The sequence below is a fragment of the Rhododendron vialii genome, chromosome 12a (assembly GCF_030253575.1).
Source record: "Rhododendron vialii isolate Sample 1 chromosome 12a, ASM3025357v1".
In the NCBI taxonomy this organism is placed as follows: Eukaryota; Viridiplantae; Streptophyta; class Magnoliopsida; order Ericales; family Ericaceae; genus Rhododendron; species Rhododendron vialii.
This window is the reverse complement of record NC_080568.1, coordinates 5964398-5985167: the sequence shown is the minus strand read 5'-3', so window position 1 is coordinate 5985167 and position 20770 is coordinate 5964398. Positions and strand designations below refer to the sequence as shown.

At 34.6% G+C, this 20770-nt stretch overlaps 1 protein-coding gene across 1 annotated transcript in view; it reads left to right on the top strand.

Moving 5' to 3' along the window:
* The window catches only part of LOC131310257 (uncharacterized), a 235973-nt gene that overhangs the window by 34783 nt on the left and 180420 nt on the right, over window positions 1-20770 (top strand). Inside the window, exons 9-10 of the mRNA XM_058337177.1 lie at window positions 18136-18348; window positions 18556-18721. Coding sequence (XP_058193160.1) covers window positions 18136-18348; window positions 18556-18721 — 379 coding nt within the window. The remainder of the gene's footprint in view (window positions 1-18135; window positions 18349-18555; window positions 18722-20770) is intronic.

Here is a 20770-nt window from a genome sequence, read left to right as displayed (position 1 = left end):
TCATTCATGATATTTTGGAATTCACTTGGTGCATTTTTTAATCCAAAAGGCATTACATTCCATTCGTAATGTCCAAAAGGTGTAGTAAATGCTGTTTTGTACCTATCATTGGGATATAATTGGATCTGCCAAAATCCACTTTTTAAATCAAATTTTGAAAAGATGACTGCATTGCTTAATCTGTTGATTAAATCCTTTTTATTAGGTATTGGGTATCTGATCCATTCTAGTACTTCATTTAATGGTTTGTAATTAATGACTAGTCGTGGTACACCTCTTTCTTTTTCTGCATTTTTATTGACATAGAAAGCTGGACATGACCATGGCGATTTACTTTTTTGAATGATGTTATTACTTAGTAATTCATTAATTTCTTTCTTACAGGTTTCCATTACTTCAGGGTTCATTTGAATAGGTCTAGATTTTGTAGGGATTTGATTTTCATTAAATTCTTTTACATATGGTAAAGTTACTATATGCTTTTTCCGATGCCAAAAGGCACTAGGGAGGCTAGAACAAACTTCTTTTACTAGTTTTTCTTTAAATTTTTCAATTTGTTGACTAAGATTTGTATCAGTAAGGTGTTGTTCAACTAATTTATATCGGATTTCATTCTGTAGGAATCTTAGTTGATTTTCTTTCTGATTTAAAGAAGGTACAGGGTAGTTTTTAATTTGCTTTAATTCACGAAATTCTAGTTTTGTTAAAAATTTAAATGTTACTTGTTGACCAAAAGGTTTAGTGGTAATTCCTTCGTGATTAGTTGTAAAAGGATAAAGTAAACAAATAAAAGGTGTTCCTAAAATCACTCTATCAGTTAAATCTTGGACTAACACAAAAGAAGTTCTAAAGCAGACTTCATCTTGACAAATATGTACTTTAGGTAATTTATAATTAATTTGCATTTTACTACCATTTGCAGAACTCAATTGTTCAGTTGTTTTGTGAAAATACATAGTAGGAACCAAACCTTCTTGAATGCAATTAAGGTCTGCTCCTGTGTCAATAAGAGCACTGACTTCAACTTTGAAATCATGTACTACCAATTTAACTTTGGCATACCATTTTTGGTAGCAATCCTGGTAATTAACGTCTTCTTCATTCTGAGTCATTAACTGATTATCAGATTCTTTTAATTTGGTAATTTCTTTTTTAATAAGATTAACTTCTTGTCTAAGAATTGGTACGGTAGTTTGCTTAATAGTTTGATTTGATTCTTTTTTAGTAGAGGATTGACCAGGGGTGTTATTTGGAATAAAATTCGTTTTTTTCTTTGTGACTGTTGTAACTGTATTAATTTTTTTGTAATATTTCTCTAGGTAATGGAAAAAATAGATTTCAGATCTTATTTCTTTCATGAAATTCTCCCATTGAGCAATTATTTTTGTTTGTCTAGATTGTGAATATTTACTAGCATAGTCTTTCCTTTTTTGTTTATTTCTCTTAGACTTAAATTCTTTGTATAATTTATCAAAATTAATTTCAAAATCTTTATGTAAAACAAGTAAACTTTGGTCAATTATTTCTTCAAAATCTGTTTGAGTTGGAGACCCTTGGGAGGTGTCTTCATCTTTAAATTTTGACTGAGTAGAATAACAGGGTTTACTAACTTGTGAACTTGACTCAACACCTTTTAGTTTAATGTTAGGGTCAAGCAAATTTTTGTCTTTCCTAGGCTTGGTGACTGATCTGTCAATAGTAACTGAGCTATTTGACCGACTTAATTCTTTGATTCTTAAAGGAGGGTTTGTTCTTTGTTGATCAAAACTTATCCTGACTGTACCATCTAGGTATTGTTGAATGTAGTCTAGATCAATCGTGTCATTCTGGAGTTTCTGTGGGAAACTCTCATTGTCACTAAGCCAACTAGCTGGTAAGTGGATGTCATTCCAGGAAATGATTTTGGGTACTTGAATATTGGCATTTGTACTACTTTGAATAAGAACAGTTTTGTCTTTTGGACTTTTGACTAATGCGTGAATGTTTAAATTAGTTTTCATACATTTGTAATAAAGACGGTAGATTAATGCAATTGACTGACTACCTTCAAGCATTTGAGTGATTGCTCCGGCAGTTTGAATATTTAATGTTAATGCTTTTAGAATATTTTTATCATTTAAACTGAGGGGTAAATCGGGATAACAGTTGAAGTAGACTGGACCATTATGTAGACTTGACTCCATTAATCCTAACAAACTATCACTATAGACTGTGAACCGACTATCTCTTAAAGACAGTAGTACTGAAGAATTTAATCCTTTTCTTGTAAGTGGTTTAATAGCTACCTGTATTAATCCTACGTGAATATATTTATATCCTCTTTCAAGGTGTCTTTTAATTGAATGTTGACTAAGAAGAGAACATCTTTCTTCTTGTTTAGTAATAGCATAAACATGTTCTGCAGTTTTAGCTACTTGATCTGTACGAAAAGTATCATCTAGAAAACTTGACTTATAAATCTCTTTTACTGGGATTTTGGGAATATTCCAATTAGTTAATCCTGTATCTAAATCCTGATATTCATGTTCTTCTTGGTTGACTATGTCCGACAACTCAGATAAATTAGCCATTGAAGAACTGGCTGAAGAACTACACTTGAATAATCTGTTCATTGTGTTTATTCCTAAAGATTCTTCTTTTAGTAATTTACTCCTAAAGTCTTCTCGTTTAGTATTTTAACCCTAAATTATCATGATAAAGACATACCCCACTTAACACATACCCATAGCCTAATGGACACATACCCTAAGTTTTTTCCCAACCCCTAACTGCCCACCTGGGACTTACTCACGGGGACTTTTACGGATTACTACAGGGTGGTCCAAAGTGGGTGGCCAGTGCAAGGTGCTCGACCGAAGGTAACTAGAATTAATCTACCAATTGAAAATACAGCAGGAATAAAAGAACTAAACGAAAGATCAGGAGGAACAAAGCAACTTACAGTTTACTCAGTGTTTACTCCTTCAACAATTTCCTACTTGGCTCTGATACCAAAAGGGGGCGGAAGCACAGACACAGTAGAGGAACATGGGTATTATCAGAGTAGGGGAGAGATACAGAGTGGGAGGTGATCCAAAAGGAGGAGGTGACTGAGATATTTATAGAAAGTAACTAAAGAAATCAATCAGTTAATCAGCAATAGTAAAAGCAAAAGGGAACAGTTGATTAAAACGTTTAATTGAAAAGGAATCAATTATGAATAATAAATCCGTGGGTGAATAGTACTATGAACAGTACTAAATAGTAATTCGGATGAATAGTGCAGTAATGAATAGTATAGTTGAATAGTGCAGTTGAGTATAGAATAACTTAATATGAACAAAAGTACGAACAAAATAAGAACAAAAGTAATTACTGGAACTGTAATTCAATTGTTGAATCAAAACAGTACATGAATGGTTTACCGGTTTACAAAGGAAGCTGGAGTAGATTGATACTCAGCAAATTGACTGGGATAGAAGAGTATATCCAGAACTCTAATAACTTTGTAGAAGAGTATCTAAAATATCTCTGGGTTAACTAGTGAGAGCCAATATGCAACTGAGTAAACTCTAATTGCCTCCAATTGCCTCTGCTTACTACATTACTTGTAATTCAATTGTTGAATCAAAACAGTACATGAATGGTTTACCGGTTTACAAAAGAAGCTGGAGTAGATTGATACTCAGCAAATTGACTGGGATAGAAGAGTATATTCAGAACTCTAATAACTTTGTAGAAGAGTATCTAAAATATCTCTGGGTTAACTAGTGAGAGCCAGTATGCAACTGAGTAAACTCTAATTGCCTCCAATTGGCTCTCACTAGTTAACCCAGAGATATTTTAGATACTCTTCTACAAAGTTATTAGAGTTCTGAATATACTCTTCTATCCCAGTCAATTTGCTGAGTATTAATCTACTCCAGCTTCCTTTGTAAACCGGTAAACCATTCATGTACTGTTTTGATTCAACAATTGAATTACAATTCCAGTAATTACTTTTGTTCTTACTTTTGTTCATATTAAGTTATTCTATACTCAACTGCACTATTCATTACTGCACTATTCATCCGAATTACTATTCATTACTGTTCATAGTACTATTCACCCACGGATTTACTGTTCCCTTTTGCTTTTACTATTCACCCACGGATTTACTGTTCCCTTTTGCTTTTACTATTGCTGATTAACTGATTGATTTCTTTAGTTACTTTCTATAAATATTTCAGTCACCTCCTCCTTTTGGATCACCTCCCACTCTGTATCTCTCCCCTACTCTGATAATACCCATGTTCCTCTACTGTGTCTGTGCTTCCGCCCCCTTTTGGTATCAGAGCCAAGTAGGAAATTGTTGAAGGAGTAAACACTGAGTAAACTGTAAGTTGCTTTGTTCCTCCTGATCTTTCGTTTAGTTCTTTTATTCCTGCTGTATTTCAATTGGTAGATTAATTCTAGTTACCTTCGGTCGAGCACCTTGCACTGGCCACCCACTTTGGACCACCCTGTAGTAATCCGTAAAAGTCCCCGTGAGTAAGTCCCAGGTGGGCAGTTAGGGGTTGGGAAAAAACTTAGGGTATGTGTCCATTAGGCTATGGGTATGTGTTAAGTGGGGTATGTCTTTATCATGATAATTTAGGGTTAAAATACTAAACGAGAAGACTTTAGGAGTAAATTACTAAAAGAAGAATCTTTAGGAATAAACACAATGAACAGATTATTCAAGTGTAGTTCTTCAGCCAGTTCTTCAATGGCTAATTTATCTAAGTTGTCGGACATAGTCAACCAAGAAGAACATGAATATCAGGATCTAGATACAGGATTAACTAATTGGAATATTGATGTTATCCCAGTAAAAGAAGCTTACAAATTTAGCTTACAAGGTAGTAAACCTAGTTACTCTACACAGTCAATTCTACTTGTTTTACACAAAGACTTTGAAATTAACTTTGCTAAATTATACAAAGAATTTAAGTCAAAAGAAAATAAACAAAAAAGAAAAAACTATGCTAATAAATACTCACAATCCAGACAAGTAAAACTAATTACTCAATGGGAAGATTTCATGAAAGATACAAGGACTGAAATCTACTTTTTTAATTACTTAGAAAATTTTTATAAAAAAGTCAACACCATTACAAAAACAAGATGGAAAAAATCAGATAACACTACTACAAACTCTAGTCATCCTCCCTTAGAACCCATTATTATTGATTACAAAAATACATCTATTACTGCATCTCCATTTAAATTGCCCAGTGAAAGAATAGAATGCAAACAAATTGTTGAACAAATTAATTACACCAATCAATGTCTCAAAACCATAGGTAACCAATTAGATAAAATAGAAACCAAAATTGATGAAAGATCTTCTTGCAGCTTCCCATCCGCTAGTAAACATATAGAAGCACCCATTATACGTCTTCCCGAAAGAAGAGAGAAAATTAACATAAACCAGAATCAAAATATTCAAATGATTGATGAAATACTAACAAAATTAACCATTAAATCTGAACAAGAAGCACCCCAAGTTTCTACGCTCACAAAAAATTGTGACACTAGTACTTCTAGTCAAAAAGAAGAATCTTCTTCTGATGAGGAAATCACACAACTCCAAAACCAGTTCTCCAGTCAAGGAATTAACCGTCTTATTAATCCCTCAACCAACCATACCACTCTTACCAAAAATTGGTATTCTAGACCAACTCCTCCTGATTTACAATATGAAGAAAATAATCTATCTAATCAATTTTCTGTTTCTTCTAATAAATTATATGAATGGAATATTGATGGCTTGAGTGAACACCAAATATTAGAGAAATTAAACCACATGTCAATGGCTGCTAACAGCTACTTAGGTAATACAGATCTTAATCAACTGCAAATAGTTGATCTACTAACTTCTGGTTTCACTGGAATGTTAAAAGCATGGTGGGATAAATATCTCACTCATGAGTCACGAGAAGAAGTTAAACATGCTGTCCAACTGGATGAAAATGGTCTCCCAATTTTTGACAATGAAATTGGAATGGGAGCACCAGATGGAATAAATACTTTAATTTATACCATCATTAAACATTTTATTGGGCAACCTAGTAATATTACTTCTAGAATACATGATCAACTCAGTAATTTGCATTGTCCAACATTAAGTGATTTTAGGTGGTACAAAGATGTTTTTACATCTAGAGTCATGCTCAGAGATGATTGTACAAAATCATTTTGGAAAGAAAAATTTATTAACGGACTTCCTAATTTATTTGCTCACAAAATAAGAGATGTTCTTAGTCAACCAACAGGAGTCATTGAATATGATAAATTAACATATGGTGACATTATTAGTACCATTCAAAAAGAAGGTCTAAGAATGTGCATTGATATGAAAATTAGTAAACAAGCCCAAAAAGATAAAAATAAAGCCAAGTATGAGTTAGGAAACTTTTGTGAACAATATGGTCTACCGCCAGTAGCACCATCACGAAGGAAACCTAAACACCATGCTAAACCAACCTACAATAGGAAAAGTTACCAATACTCAAAAAATAGTAAACCCAAATCATCCAAAGAAAAATATTATGAAAAACCCAAGAATCAAAAGAATAAAAAGAAGAAGGATGACAAAAGTAACATTACGTGTTATAACTGTGGTAAAAAGGGACATTACAAAACTAAATGTAAAGTCCAAGCCAAAATCAGTCAACTTAACATATCTGATACTGATAAACAGCATATCTTGGAGATTTTCAGAGTTGCAAATCTGAACAATTCTGAAGATGAAGAAGATATTAGTACATCCTCTGATTACCGTTCCCTTAGTGATAGTCCAAGTGAAGATCAAATTAAAATTGGTTGTACTGATAATTGTTGTAAAAAATTAAATGTACTTACTAGGGAATTACCAGAAGAAGAATTATTGATTGATCTAATCAGCAGAATAAATGATTTAGAATTAAAACAACAATATATTAAAAAACTCAAACAACTCTTGTTACAACAAGGGAAACAACCCCAATACAATAAACCAACAGTAAGCCTTAATGCTACTATAGAACGTTTCAATAAAATTAATAAAGAAGTCACTCTGCATGATTTACAGCATGAAATAAATCTTATTAAAATAGAAATTACAAAGATTAAAAACTAACTTCCGACATTAGCACTAGCTAACAAATTTCTCAGAAAAAAGAAAGACAGTTCATCTTCTGAAGAAACCTTCGAAAATGATAGTCAAGACCAAAATCCCAGCCAAAATCAGGATATTGACAACCCAAATAGTGATCAAGATATTGACCACCCAAACATTAACCAAAATAGTCACAGATTAAATATAATCAATCAAATAAACGTACAGAAATGGCATGCCCGTATTAAATTAATCATAGGCGATTATAAATTACAGGTCACTGCTCTCATTGATACAGGAGCAGATTTAAATTGTATTCAAGAAAGCTTGGTACCTATTAAATATTATCAAGAAACAACTGAACGATTAAGTTCTGCAAATGGAAGTAAAATGATAATTAAATACAAATTACCCGAAGTCAATATTTGCCAAAATAAAATTGGTTTCAAAACCTCTTTTGTTTTAGTCAAAAATTTAACTGACAAAGTTATTTTAGGAATGCCCTTCATTTATTTACTCTATCCATTCACAGTCACTAGTAACCACATCACCTCTTTTGATCAACAAGTCAGTTTTGAATTTATATCAACACCAGACAAAAATGAATTAAGCCAATTACAAAACTGCTCTATTTATCCTACTAATGATTTATTTGATCATTTTACAGATGGCTCAAAGTCAACAGAAAACAATTCCCTTTGGGAAAATCCTACTGCCAGTATTTCCTGAAGGAGCCAGTACAAAATTTAGGAAGCTAAATTACTTAGACAGCATGGATGAGACCCAACAATGTCTTCTGGATAACCTCTGGAATACACGTGGGGATCAACGCAGATTATTAGACAGCTTAAATTGTTTAAGTATTTATTTTAATCAGCAAACTAGTGGAGTTGTTTTCCCTAGTTCTTTGGGTGGAGTTTCAATTAACCCATCCCTAGTCAGTACCAGTTCATCTACTAACCCCCCTTCTTGCAAGTATTGTGAATCAATGGCTTGCAAATATTTTGATTTAAACTGTAGGTATTACAAACAGTCAACTGAGAATAATCAGCTCAAAGCAGAACTCACAGCTTTGAAGAATCAGTCAACCGAAGAACAGAAGACTTCTTTTACCCCACTGGTAAAAGGAATGAAAAAACTATCATCCCCACTGGATGGTAGTAAAGGTGTACATGTGCAGTCATCCCTACTGGATGATGGTGAAAGCGTAAGTGTATTTGAAACCTTTCAAGAAAAAGCTTTCAAAACCCTAGCTTTACCACAATCCCTATCCCTAATCCCCAAGTCACTCCCATTAGATGTAGTCAGCCACATTCAACATTTGGCCAGGCAATCTGGTCATCATTTTCAAGAATTCCTATTTGAAACCCTTACTAAATTAGCCAGTCAACCAACCCCAGGATTATCAATCACTTGGGAAACTCACTACAATGAAAACCAAGACCGAGTCACCTGCCCAAAAACTAATCCTTTATGTTTAGATATACCTTTAGAAAGGTATGACTGTCCTTGCCAGTTAATATTCAGCATCCCCCAAGCCTGCATCCATATGCAACATTTCCAAGACCTTGTTCTCCCTTATAAAGGTCAACTCATTCAAATCAGCCCAATGACCCTATTAGACCATGGTTTTCTTAAGCAACTCATCTTTACTGACCCAGAGCAAACTAATCGAGTCACTAGAAAATTAGCCACTTGTGTCAACAATGTCTTTAATAAACATAGAGCAATGAAATGCCAAGTACTAATCTCTAGTAAAATGCCTGAATGGACCAACATATATATATATATAAAGAAGATAGTAGTTTGTCATGTCCAAAGAGAGAAAAAGAAACATGTCACTCTGTCTAGTGATCATTCGGTGCACCTGAGACAAGGTACACGGCCACAACTCTCTTCCCACCTCTCATTTGTATACGTGGGCTCAGCAAGGGTCAAGGGCAAAACAACAATTTACCATGAACAATGGAAGAAAGTTCGGTCCAAAGAACACATGCTTTATATAAAGGGAAGGAAATGAAACTATGTAATTAATCCTCTTCAAAAAAACAAAAAAAAAAAGGAAACGAAAAAAAGTAAACTATGTAATCATGAATCAAATGAGATATTTTAAGATATGAGTACCAGTGCCCGAACAAAAAGATGTTCCTAAATAGGTATGTTTTAATTTAATTAGCATAGTAACCATTAATCTCCTGTTCGGTTCCTTAACCTCTTAGAAATTAAATGCTGGAAAAGATGTGGAACGTCAAGGGTCTTCCAAGGATAGGATACTATATATCTTGGAGTTTGGACAATCCCCGTTTCATTTGTTCTTGACAACATAAACTCAAGCAAAGTATGTATCAAGATTCTATTATGATGATTTGAATTAATTCATTTTGTAAGACTACGGTACTATATATCTATAATAGTGTAGGTTAGTAGGAGATAGTAAAGGATTGATCGTCCATTTTTCTTGTTTCTTGTGATAAATAAATTTGTTCCAATACAAATTGATGTTCAAGCATTAAAGGTCTCTTTCGTATCTTGGAGTTTAGACAATCCCTTTTTCATTTGTCGGCATGCAACCTAAATTCAAGCAAAGTATCATGTATCAAGACTCTATCAGGTAATCATTCACAGGACGCAAATTAGGATCCAATACGGTTTCTATTTGATGATTTGAATTATTCATTTTGAAAGACTACGTTACTATACATCCATAATAGCGTAGGTTAGTCGGAGATAGTAAAGGTTGATCGTCCATTTTTCTTGTGACAAATAAATTTGTTCCGATACCTATTGATGTTCAAACAACTTGACTTTCAACATACTTATAAACAAATAAGGAAAACAATATTGACTTTCAACATGAATGATAAATACATCGTTCTTTACGAAATAAAGTAATAGCTCAAATGGTGGAATGAGACCTTTGTTAAATCTCATTTGACATCACATAAGGAATCGTCACATACAACGATCGTCGCAATGTAGTGCTCCAAGCCAATTGTTTTCCAGGTTATCGTGACGTGATGCCTGGATCTTGTAAAATAATTTTCCGACCCAAGATTTTGTCTTGGTAAAAGGAGCACATTATCACTTGGGCTACCCTTCACGTAGAGAATCTCCCGCCCTTACTCAAATGTGTTAAAGGTCTCTTTCGTATCGTCCACTCCAATGGCAAAACTCATTTTTAACAAAGTTCACGTACCGTTTCGGTAAGATTATTATTTTTTGAGTACTTATTTTCTGTTTTACGAGACATGTCATTTTCTTACAACACATCACCTTCAATTCAAAAAATAAATACTTATTTTTCTTAATAAAACGGGGCTCGGCTCTGCCCCTTTACTTAAACGAGTAAAATATCTCCTTTCTAGCATCCACTCCAACGGCAATCCTCCCATTTTAACCCAAAATCCTCCCACCTGAGAAATTCCTTCACCAACATCGCCTACAATTTTCAACCAGATTTTAACAAGCTCTCGGCGAAATCAGAAGGGAAATATACAAACTATATAAGGGAGTCCAAGAGAGTCTCTTTACGCGATTGAAATTTATCCGAATAGGCACCAAGGGAGTCCCACGAGTTCCATATGGTAAACAATTTCTCTCTCTCTCTCTCTCTCTCTCTCTCTCTCTCTCTCTCTCTCTCTCTCTCTCTGAGTCTAAGAAGGTTATAATAGATTGTGTGAATGCGCAGGGCAATGCAATTAGCAATCCACAAGCATGTATATCACTGGGGCCATGGGGAGGGAAAGGTGGTGTATATTCAGAATACAAGCGTGCCGAGCATGTAATGCAGATAACTATTCAACATGGAGATGTTATCGAGTCAATTTTATTCGAAAGTAAACGCTGTGATGGCGTCGTCATAGGAAGCCCTGTAAAAATTGGCGGTACCGGTGCCAGTTCGAGTGCAAAGGTGTGCCCTTCTTTAGCTAGCTTATTCACAGATTCGGACAGAGATGTATTGGATCCATCCGATGCTTGTGGCCGGGTCCCACTCACGTTGGACAGTTCCCAACAACTAGGTGTCCAAATTTCTGCACTTTCGTTTTTGTCCGTGGCTTCTTTTTTTTTTTTTTTTAAAGTTCTTTTGATCTTCACTGTCAGGGCGAATAGGCAAGTGAATTATTTAACTAAAAACTACAATAATTTCAGATGATTTTTTTCTTTTATTTTTCATTCGTCCCAAACAAAGTCCTAATTTAGATTTGTACTTGTTTAGTTCTCCATCGACAGTTCAGTAGAGCAGTTTTCAAACGTAAGCCTGACGTACAAAGACTACGGTGGAAATGTGGTACTCTCATCTCTTTGTTTTGATACAAATCCAAAGAAATATGGGCCCCTTGTTAAGGGAGGGGGTCAATCTGTGTCCATTCCAATGGAAGATGGAGAAATCACTGGATTCCACGGACGTGGTGGACGCTTCGTTGATGCAATTGGTATATTTGTGACACCCAAACTCAAGGTCACCTTCTATTCCCTCTATTCTCTTATCAAATTATTAAATCAAATTTATGCTGCTCAATTTTGAACAGGGTCTGTAAGGATTTCGTTTTGATGATCCAAACTTGCACTTTTAAGATTCTCATGGAATTTATTTATTCATAGAAGTTGCCTGAAATAGAGTTTAATGGAGTACATTGGTAGTCATCTCAACAAATTCTATATGCGTTCAAAATTGTTATTACATAGACTCTTTGTAGGGATCTGGACACAGGTTTATAACTGAAATTATTTGTCTATAGCATTGCTCATCTGTTTTAAGATACCTCTTGTAGGACCGCTTTTCACCATCTCTCGTAAAACCAATTGGTGTTAGCGAAGGTTTCAATTAAGTTTTTTATGGCATTCAACATTGCACCCTCAAGTCTGTTTTTAAAGCGGTCGCAGAGAGTGACATTGTATAACCTAATCCATAGGGGCTCCGGACCTAACAGAAGCAGCTGAAAAAATTCCTCAAGATACATTTCAATTTGGACCATTTACTTTTATGGAGACAAATATAATTCAATCGGGCTCATACCGAGATCAAATTAACCTCTCTTTTTTCAGTGGATAATTAATGCATTTGGACTTACAAAAACAAAGGGCTTGAATTATTAAAATAGAATAATATGGTTGACTTACAGGAGAACGAGGAAGAGCTGAGGAATGCATACATCGATGCGCTGATACAACAACGGACACCGGTTTGTAGCCAAACTTATCTGTCTATAACATTGCTCATCTGTTTTAAATAGAAGCAGGGAGACAAATTCATCAAGATACATTTCAATTTTGACCATTTACTTTTACGGAGACAAATATTATTCAATCGGGCTCAATCTGAGATCAAATTAACCCCTCTTTTTTCGGTGGATAATTAATGCATTTGGACTTACAAAAACAAAGGGCTTGAATTATTAATCTAGAATCAGGTGGTTGACTTATAGACGATGTAGGAAGAGCTGAAGACTAAAACGGAAGAGCTGAACACTAAAACTAAAGAGTTGAAAGAGAGGGAGAATGTATTTCAAACGAAGATGGAGGAGGTGGAAGCACAGAAAAAAGAGCTGAGGGAGAGAATCAAAGTGACATAGGTTTGTAGCCAAACTTTTCTGTCTGTAGCATTGCTCATCAAATTTAAATAAAAGCAGGCGACAAATTCTTCAATATATATTTGAATTTGGACCATTTACTTTTATGGAGACAAATATAATTCATTCAGGCTCATAACGGCCAAGATCAAATTAACCCCTCTTTGTTTTGGTGGATAATTAATTCATTTGGACTTCAAAAAACAAAGGGCTTGAATTATTAATCTAGAATCAGGTGGTTGACCTATAGATGATGGAGGAAGAGCTGAACACTAAAACTGAAGAGCTGAAGACTAAAACTGAAGAGCTGAAGGAGAGGGAGGATGTATTTCAAACGAAGATGGAGGAGGTGGAAGCACAGAATAAAGTGCTGAGGAAGAGGATCAAAGTGATGGAAGTGACACAGGTTTGTAGCCGAACTTTTCTGTCCGTATCATTGCTCATCTGTTTTAAATAAAAGCAGGCAGACAAATTCTTCAGTATACATTTGAATTTAAACCATTTACTTTTATGAAGACAAATTAATAGGATTCAATCGGGCTCATAGTGACATCAAACTAAACTCTCTCTTTTCGGTGTATAATTAATGCATTTGGACTTACAAAAACAAACAGCTTGTATTATTAAAATAGAATCATGTGGTTGACTTGCAGAAGATGGAAGAAGAGCTGAAGACTAAAATCGAAGAGCTAAAGAGACTAAAAAAAAAAAAAAAAGACTAAAAATAAAGAGTTGAAGGAGAGGGATGATGTATTTCAAACGAAGATGGAAGAGATGGAAGCACAGAATAAAGAGCTAAGGGAGAGGATCAAGGTGATGGAAGGCACACAAGTTTGTCGCTAAACTTATTTGTAGCATTGCTCATCTGTTTTAAATAGAAGCAGGCAGACAAATTCCTTAAGATACATTTTAATTTGCACCATTTACTTTAATGGAGTCAAATATGACTTAATTGGGCTAGTACCGAGATCAAATTAATCTCTCTTTTGTTGGTGGATAATTTACCATTTGGATTTGAAAAACTAAGGGCTTGCATTATTAATATAGAATCAGGTGGTTGACTTACAGAAGATGGAGGAAGAGCTGAAAACTAAAAATAAAGAGGTGAAGGAGATGGAGGATGTATTTCGAGCGAAGATGGAAGAGGTGGAAGCACAGAATAAAGAGCTGAGAGAGAGGATCAAGCTGATGGAAGGGACACAGGTTTGTAGCTGAACTTATCTGTCCATAGCATTGCTCATCTGTTTTAAATAGAAGCACGCAGACAAATTCCTCAAGATACATTTCAATTTTGATCATTTACTTTTATGGAGACAAATATGATTTCAGTCAGGCTCATATTGAGATTAAATTAACTTTTTTTTGTGTGGATAATTAATGCATTTGGACTTAAATATACAAAGGGCTTGAATTATTAAAAAAATAGCGTCAGGTGCAGGTTGACTTAGAGAAGATAGAGGAAGAGGTGAAGACTAAAATCGAAGAGCTGGAGATTAAAAATAAAGAGTTGAAGGAGAGGGATGATGTATTTCAAATGAAGATGGAAGACGTGGAAGCACAGAATAATTAAAGAGCTGAGGGAGAGGATCAAGGTGATGGAAGGGACACAGGTTTGTAGCTAAACTTAAGTGTCTACAGCATTGCTCATCTGTTTTAAATAGAAGCATGCTGACAAATTCCTCAAGATACATTTTAATTTGGACCATTTACTTTAATGGAGACAAATATGACTCAATTGGGCTCGTACTGAGATCAAATTAACCTTTATTTTTTTCGGTGGATAATTTTCGCATTTGGATCTAAAAAACAAAGGGCTTGCATTATTAATATAGAATCGGGTGGTTGGCTTATAGAAGATGGAGGAAGAGCTGAAGACTAAAATCGAAGAGTTGAAGACTAAAAATAAAGAGGTGAAGGAGATGGAGGATGTATTTCGAATGAAGATGGAAGAGGAGAAAACACAGAATAAAGAGTTGAGGGAGATGATCAAGGTGATGGATGGGACACAGGTTTATAGCTGAACTTATCTGTCCATAGCATTGCTCATCTGTTTCAAATAGACACACACAGACAAATTCCTCAAGATACATTTCAATTTTGATCATTTACTTTACGGAGACAAATATGATTTCAATCGGGCTCATACAAGATTAAATTAATTAGCCTCTTTTTTTGTGGATAATTAATGCATTTGGACTTAAATATACAAAGGGCTTGAATTATTAAAATAGAAATTAAAATAGAATTAGGTGGTTGATTTACAGAAGATGGAGGAAGAACTGAAGACTAAAATCGAAGAGCCGAAGACTAAAAATAAAGAGTTGAACGAGAGGGAGGATGTATTTCAAACGAGGATGGAAGAGGTGGAAGTACACAATAAAGAGCTGAGGGAGTGGATCAAAGTGATGGAGAAAAAGGTTGAGTTAGCCAAAGTTTTTATGCATGGTTTTATATTACGTTGTGAAAGTTCGGTTTTCATACAACTTTTTCAGTTTTAATATGCACAATTAACTGCTTTGTTAAATTTGAATGGATTCGAAGTTTAGCTTCGACGAGCATTAAAATTAAACTTAGTTTTAATCGATTGCGAGTATTACTCAATTCTCGCTGGTGGTGTCGTTACCATAGCAAAAATATAATTTAAAACAGAATAATTACTACTACTCAAAAGATTATTGGCAATTAATATTCCGAGTACCAGTACTTCACATGGGATTATAAGACTAAGTTACGGAAGCTCCAATTAATTTCTAAATTAATTAGAGAATTGTTGAGAAGAATCAATATTATAAGTAAATCCTTGGAAGCTATGCAACCATGATTCCAATAATAAAAATTTAAATCAAAGCATAAAAGATAATGTTACATGGAGTTCGGGCTTCATCTACGCCTTAGAAAGACGTTTAACTGGCCATTAGCATCAACGAGCTATTTTCCTTGTGGTCCCCTTGTGGCCTCCGATGTCTGTCTTCCCACGTCCAAATTAAAATCCATGACTTTAATTCCTTGACGTAGTGATATGTGATCTTTTTATAGACAAGGCCGAAATTGATTTCCGTAGAGTAATAATTTTCTTTTTACTTAGATAAAATTTGAAATATTAATTGCCGAGATAAACAGTACGAATCCTCACCAAAACCCTGATAGTCTTAATTGGCTTGGAATTCTGAGTGCACACAAATTTTCACAAGGCTTAAAGCCTATTGCAATTCGAATTGAACCCAAACTCCTGACAACCAACAAACTTCTTCCATTTCTAAGCCACGTGTAACCAAACATGAAACCAAGGACAACTCATTCTTATTTGACTCTGCATTTGTCCCTTAGAAACTTTTCATATTATTAGAGCATCCGTAGTAGAATAATCAAAAGTTGTTACATTATTTTTTAGTTATCTATTATTAAGGTTAGCAATGTAGAGGTTCATAATGGTATAATCAAAATTGAATAACCAAAACTTGCCACATCACATTTTCAACTTATATAAATATCTAAAAATTGTGACACAGAAAACAATTTTTTTAAAATAGTTTCCAAACTAATGAAAACAAGTTATTAGGAAAAGAGAAAATAGTTTTTTGAAAACTTTGATTTAAAAAAAAAAACTGTTTTTGGGAAAAAGTTAAGAAAAAAATTTTAAAAAAAGTTTTTTTTTCTCTAAAAAGTACAGTTTTTGTAAAAAAAAGTTTTAATAAAAAAAATGTTTTGAAATACAAAAAAACAGTTTTCGCAAAAACAAAAAACAGATTTGAAAAAAATATTTTTTGCAAAAAAATTAAATCTGTTTTTAAAAGTATTTTTTTTAGAAACATGTTGAAAATGGAAGAGATGAGATTTTTGTGTAATGATAGTGTACTTGATTGAGAAATATGAGGACAACTAAGTTTTGTTATTGGTAAAATGTTGCTAGTTTTGATTATTCGATCAATGGCTAAAATTTGATGAGTTGCTAAAATGTTGCTAAGTTTGATTATTCTAAGGCCATCCACAGTGGTATAATCAAAAGCCAATTGTTTTTAAAGTTAACAATGTTGGTGCAAAAGATGACTCACAATAGTATAATCAAACTTAGCAACATCGTTAGAAATAATCAAATTTTGGGTTTTGGATAACCAAAACTAGCAACATTTTTCAATAATCAAAATTTGTGGACTCCACACCACATAAGTTAACTAGTTCCAAAATTTGTATACACGCGTGTTTCAATTGAATTTTTTTTTTCTCTTATTCGTCTACTCTATATCTTCTTCTCACTTCACCCATAAACTATTTCACTTTCTTTTCCTTAAAAAGTGAAGCTCATATTTCTCGATCATTTATAATTCAACCCATCATCGCCGAATTAAGGTATTTCACTATTCTTTCCCATTTCTATTTTTTCCCCCCAAAAAAATTCATAATAGAAGAGAAGAAAGTCACCGATTTTTCACCAAAATTAAGAGAGGGAATCGATATATTTTTGTCAAAAAAAAAAACGTAAATGAAGAGAAGTGAATGACAGAAAACAAAGGAGGAGAGAGAGTGAAATTGTAATGGATTCTTATTTTGGTTATGGGCTAGAAGTGACTATTGTGAAACTCAATATTGTTAAGCTTAGCAATCTCTTAAGTGAATAATCAAAAGCCGATGTGTCAACTTTTGATTATCATTTTTTGATTATACCACTGTGGATGGCCTAATGCGAACTCTTTTTTGAGCAAATGTTGCTAACCTTAGCAATTTTTTGGTTTTGATTATACCACTGTTGATACTCTCAGGCTTTGTTTGGAACTTAGGAAAAGTGAGAGAAAAGAAAGGAAAGTTAAAATTTTTCCCTCAAATTGTTTGGATTAGAGAGAAAGATGAGAGAAAATAAAGAATTCAAATTTTGTGAATAGTGAAATTTTCCTCCCATTTTCCCCTCATTTCCCTCTCATTTTCTTTTCCCCACTTTCCATCACTTGCCATTAGTTCCAAACAAAGCCTTAATCATTCTTATTTGATTAGTGCTATTTATTGTTTTTATTTGGGCACTTTTGGCCATCGGGTGTTGTTCGTCCCTCTGCTGTCGTTCCAACTTTTGGTTTGAAACCTTTCCCTCTTTCCCTAATAAAATGCTACTTTGGCCATCAAAAAAAAGTTCGATTTACTGCACTTTAAAGCATCGTTTACAATTCGGCAAACATAGATTCCGTATCAACTTTGCACCTAAGCCTTAAGAAAAAAGCCCATTCACATGTTTTTTATTTGGTAAGTAGTCCATTCACATGTTAAACCCTCCAAATACCAACAACACAAAAACCAAGCATTATACTCCACTTAACTTAGAAAATGTTTATATGAACATTTACGTGTCTATCATCACCCAAGTGCTTTTAAGACTCTTTACGCGATTGAATTTCTTCAAACAGGCACCAAGAGAGTCCAATTGTAGATGATATCTAAAATGCACCAACAATGGTTGTAATAGATTTTGTGAATGTGCAGGGCAATATTAGCAGTGAAGAAGGATTGATATCTCTAGGGATACAGGGAGGGAATGAGGGTGCATATTGGGCTTACAAGGCCAATGGGCCTACATTGCAAATAAGTGTTCGTTATGGACAAGTTATCAATTCAATTTTGTTCAAAAGTAAAAGCTCTGATGGCATTGGACGCTCTGTGAAAATTGGTGGTTCCGGTGGCTATATGACTGTAACGGTGTGACCTTGACCCTACTTAGCTTACTCATAGATCTGGACAAAGTTGTATCTGAATCCCGTCCGATGAACGTGGATCTTAAACACATCGGACAGTTTCAGACACAGATCGTCTACTTTCGTTTGTTTCCATAGCTTTTATTTTATTTTATTTTTTATTTCTTATGCGTTCCAAACACAGTCCTAATTTATACTTGCACTTGTTCAGTTTTGCATCGACAGTTCAGAAGAACAACTCTTGTCTATAAGCATAACATACGAAGAATTTCGTGGAGAAGAGACAATCGTATCCCTCTGTTTTAATACAAATCTGAGGAAATATGGGCCCTTTGGTTCGAGAACGGATACTTCTTCTGTGTCAATTCCAATAGAAGGTGGAGTCTTTGCCGGATTCCATGGACATGTTGGAACCTACCTTACAGCAATTGGTATACTTGTAGCACCCCCCAAAGTGAATAGTCAGATTCTTCAACAGTGACTGGTGGGAGGGCGACTGGTTTCTTCGGTAGGAATGGCTCCTATATATATATATGCAATAAGAGACATGGAGTATCTTTGAAGATCAAAACGTTCTATGTACAAACACAACTTTAAAATAAAACTCTGGATACAAGTGCGTCCGGAGCCGTTCAATGCAAGTGGATTCATATGCATCGAACGACTCTTAACACGGTTGTGTTTCGAAGTTGTATTGGTAGTTGATAGGTGCTGAAAAGCACCCATTTACTCCCTCTAATTTACGCCTTGTTTATCCGTTTACCTTGTTACTTGACGCGTTTTAGTATTTTATGGTGTTTGCAGGCCTCAAAGACTGATGGGTGCGAAAACGTGCAAATTGGGTTGAGTAGTAAGAAGACTAAAAGAAGCTTGGGGTCATAATGTAGATTGTCTAAAAGTTGCATGATTAATCTATAATTACCCAAAGTCTAAAGGCCTTAATGTAATTCATAGCTTAAAACCCTACACTATAAAATATAATGCTACTGATCAGGCGGAAATTATTCCTCGACGTAATCAGGCGTGACTTCTTGCACGGGGGCTGCGGCAGTTCTTGGACGTAGGGTTCTCGACCGGATCAGTGAATTTTCTAGCATTCCGACCATGATTTCATCAATCCATACATCTACGGTTCCCATTCCCATGGCCGGCTAAACCCCTTGTCTAGGGAGAAGATGAAACTTCGCGCCAAGTAACCTCTTTTATGCATGAGCTTTGGTTTGTTTTTTGGATCGATTGTAAAACTCAGAATCCTTTTCGTTTCAATTGAATGAATTGATTTTAATTCGTTCTATCGATTGAGTATTTGTATTCTAGATTTCAAATACCTAGTTTTGCAATGGTTTTCATTGATTGTGGTTGGAGTTCTGAGATAGATTATGCTCGTAAGACGGATTGTGCCGTTAGGTGGCCGAACCGTGCTACTGAGAGACGGTCCGTGCTATGGGATAGTCTATGCCTTTTAATAACCCAATTATTTTCTTGACGATTATTGTTAGGATTTGCAAGTCCTAACGATAATCCCTTTTGATTCGAATAAATAAACTTAACCTATGCATATTGTTGTTACGCGGTCGGGGTGGATTCGAAACCCTAGATATTTTCCTCCATTGTTTCTAAATCTTTTAATTAAATTGTTCTTTAGTTTAATTAGCTCTTCAAAACAAATCAACCAATCAACTTTTTCTGTTCGAATTAATCTAGAAGTTAATCGAATTTAGCGTAACTTAGCCATACTGTCCTGAGGATCGACACTCGGTCTTAACCACTATTCTACGGAGTAGTAGTTAACTCCAAGTTTTTATAAATTTATTTTTGACATGGAACGACACGGTCAAATTTTGGCGCCGTTGCCGGGGAGTGAACTCTTTGGTGCTTGTTTATGTTTAGAGTCCTTAAAATCCTTAAAAAAATTGAAAATTTTGAAAAGTTCAAAAATAGTCGGATCTTTCTTGCGTAGAACTTGGAATTTGCGAGATACTTGTTGGTTGCTTGAGTTGAAGCATGTTGGCATTGTTTGGGTATTTTGTGGACTGTTAGTTCTCTATGCTATCTTGTTAATGCATGTAGCTATGGCATTTGCATCTTTGCACTTCACGTCTATTTGGACTTAGTTTGCTTGTGAGTGTCGTTTGAATGTTCTTGATGGCTAGATTAGTGGAGACTTATGCCTTAGTGAGCTTTTGAGCCTTATCTTTTATTGGAGCGGTATCACGTAACTTCTTAGTTTTCAACGAAAAAAATATACTTGTTGATGGTCTCATTATTCTTGATTGCTGAGAGTTAGAACTTGAATGCATGATAATATCTCTTGGTTTTGGTTTGCCACATGGATGTTACACCCCTGGGAGAGGATTTTAGGCATTTTCTTGATGCTTGGGCTGGTTCGTTCCTTTGTTTTCACATTTATCCATTGCAAGCCACTT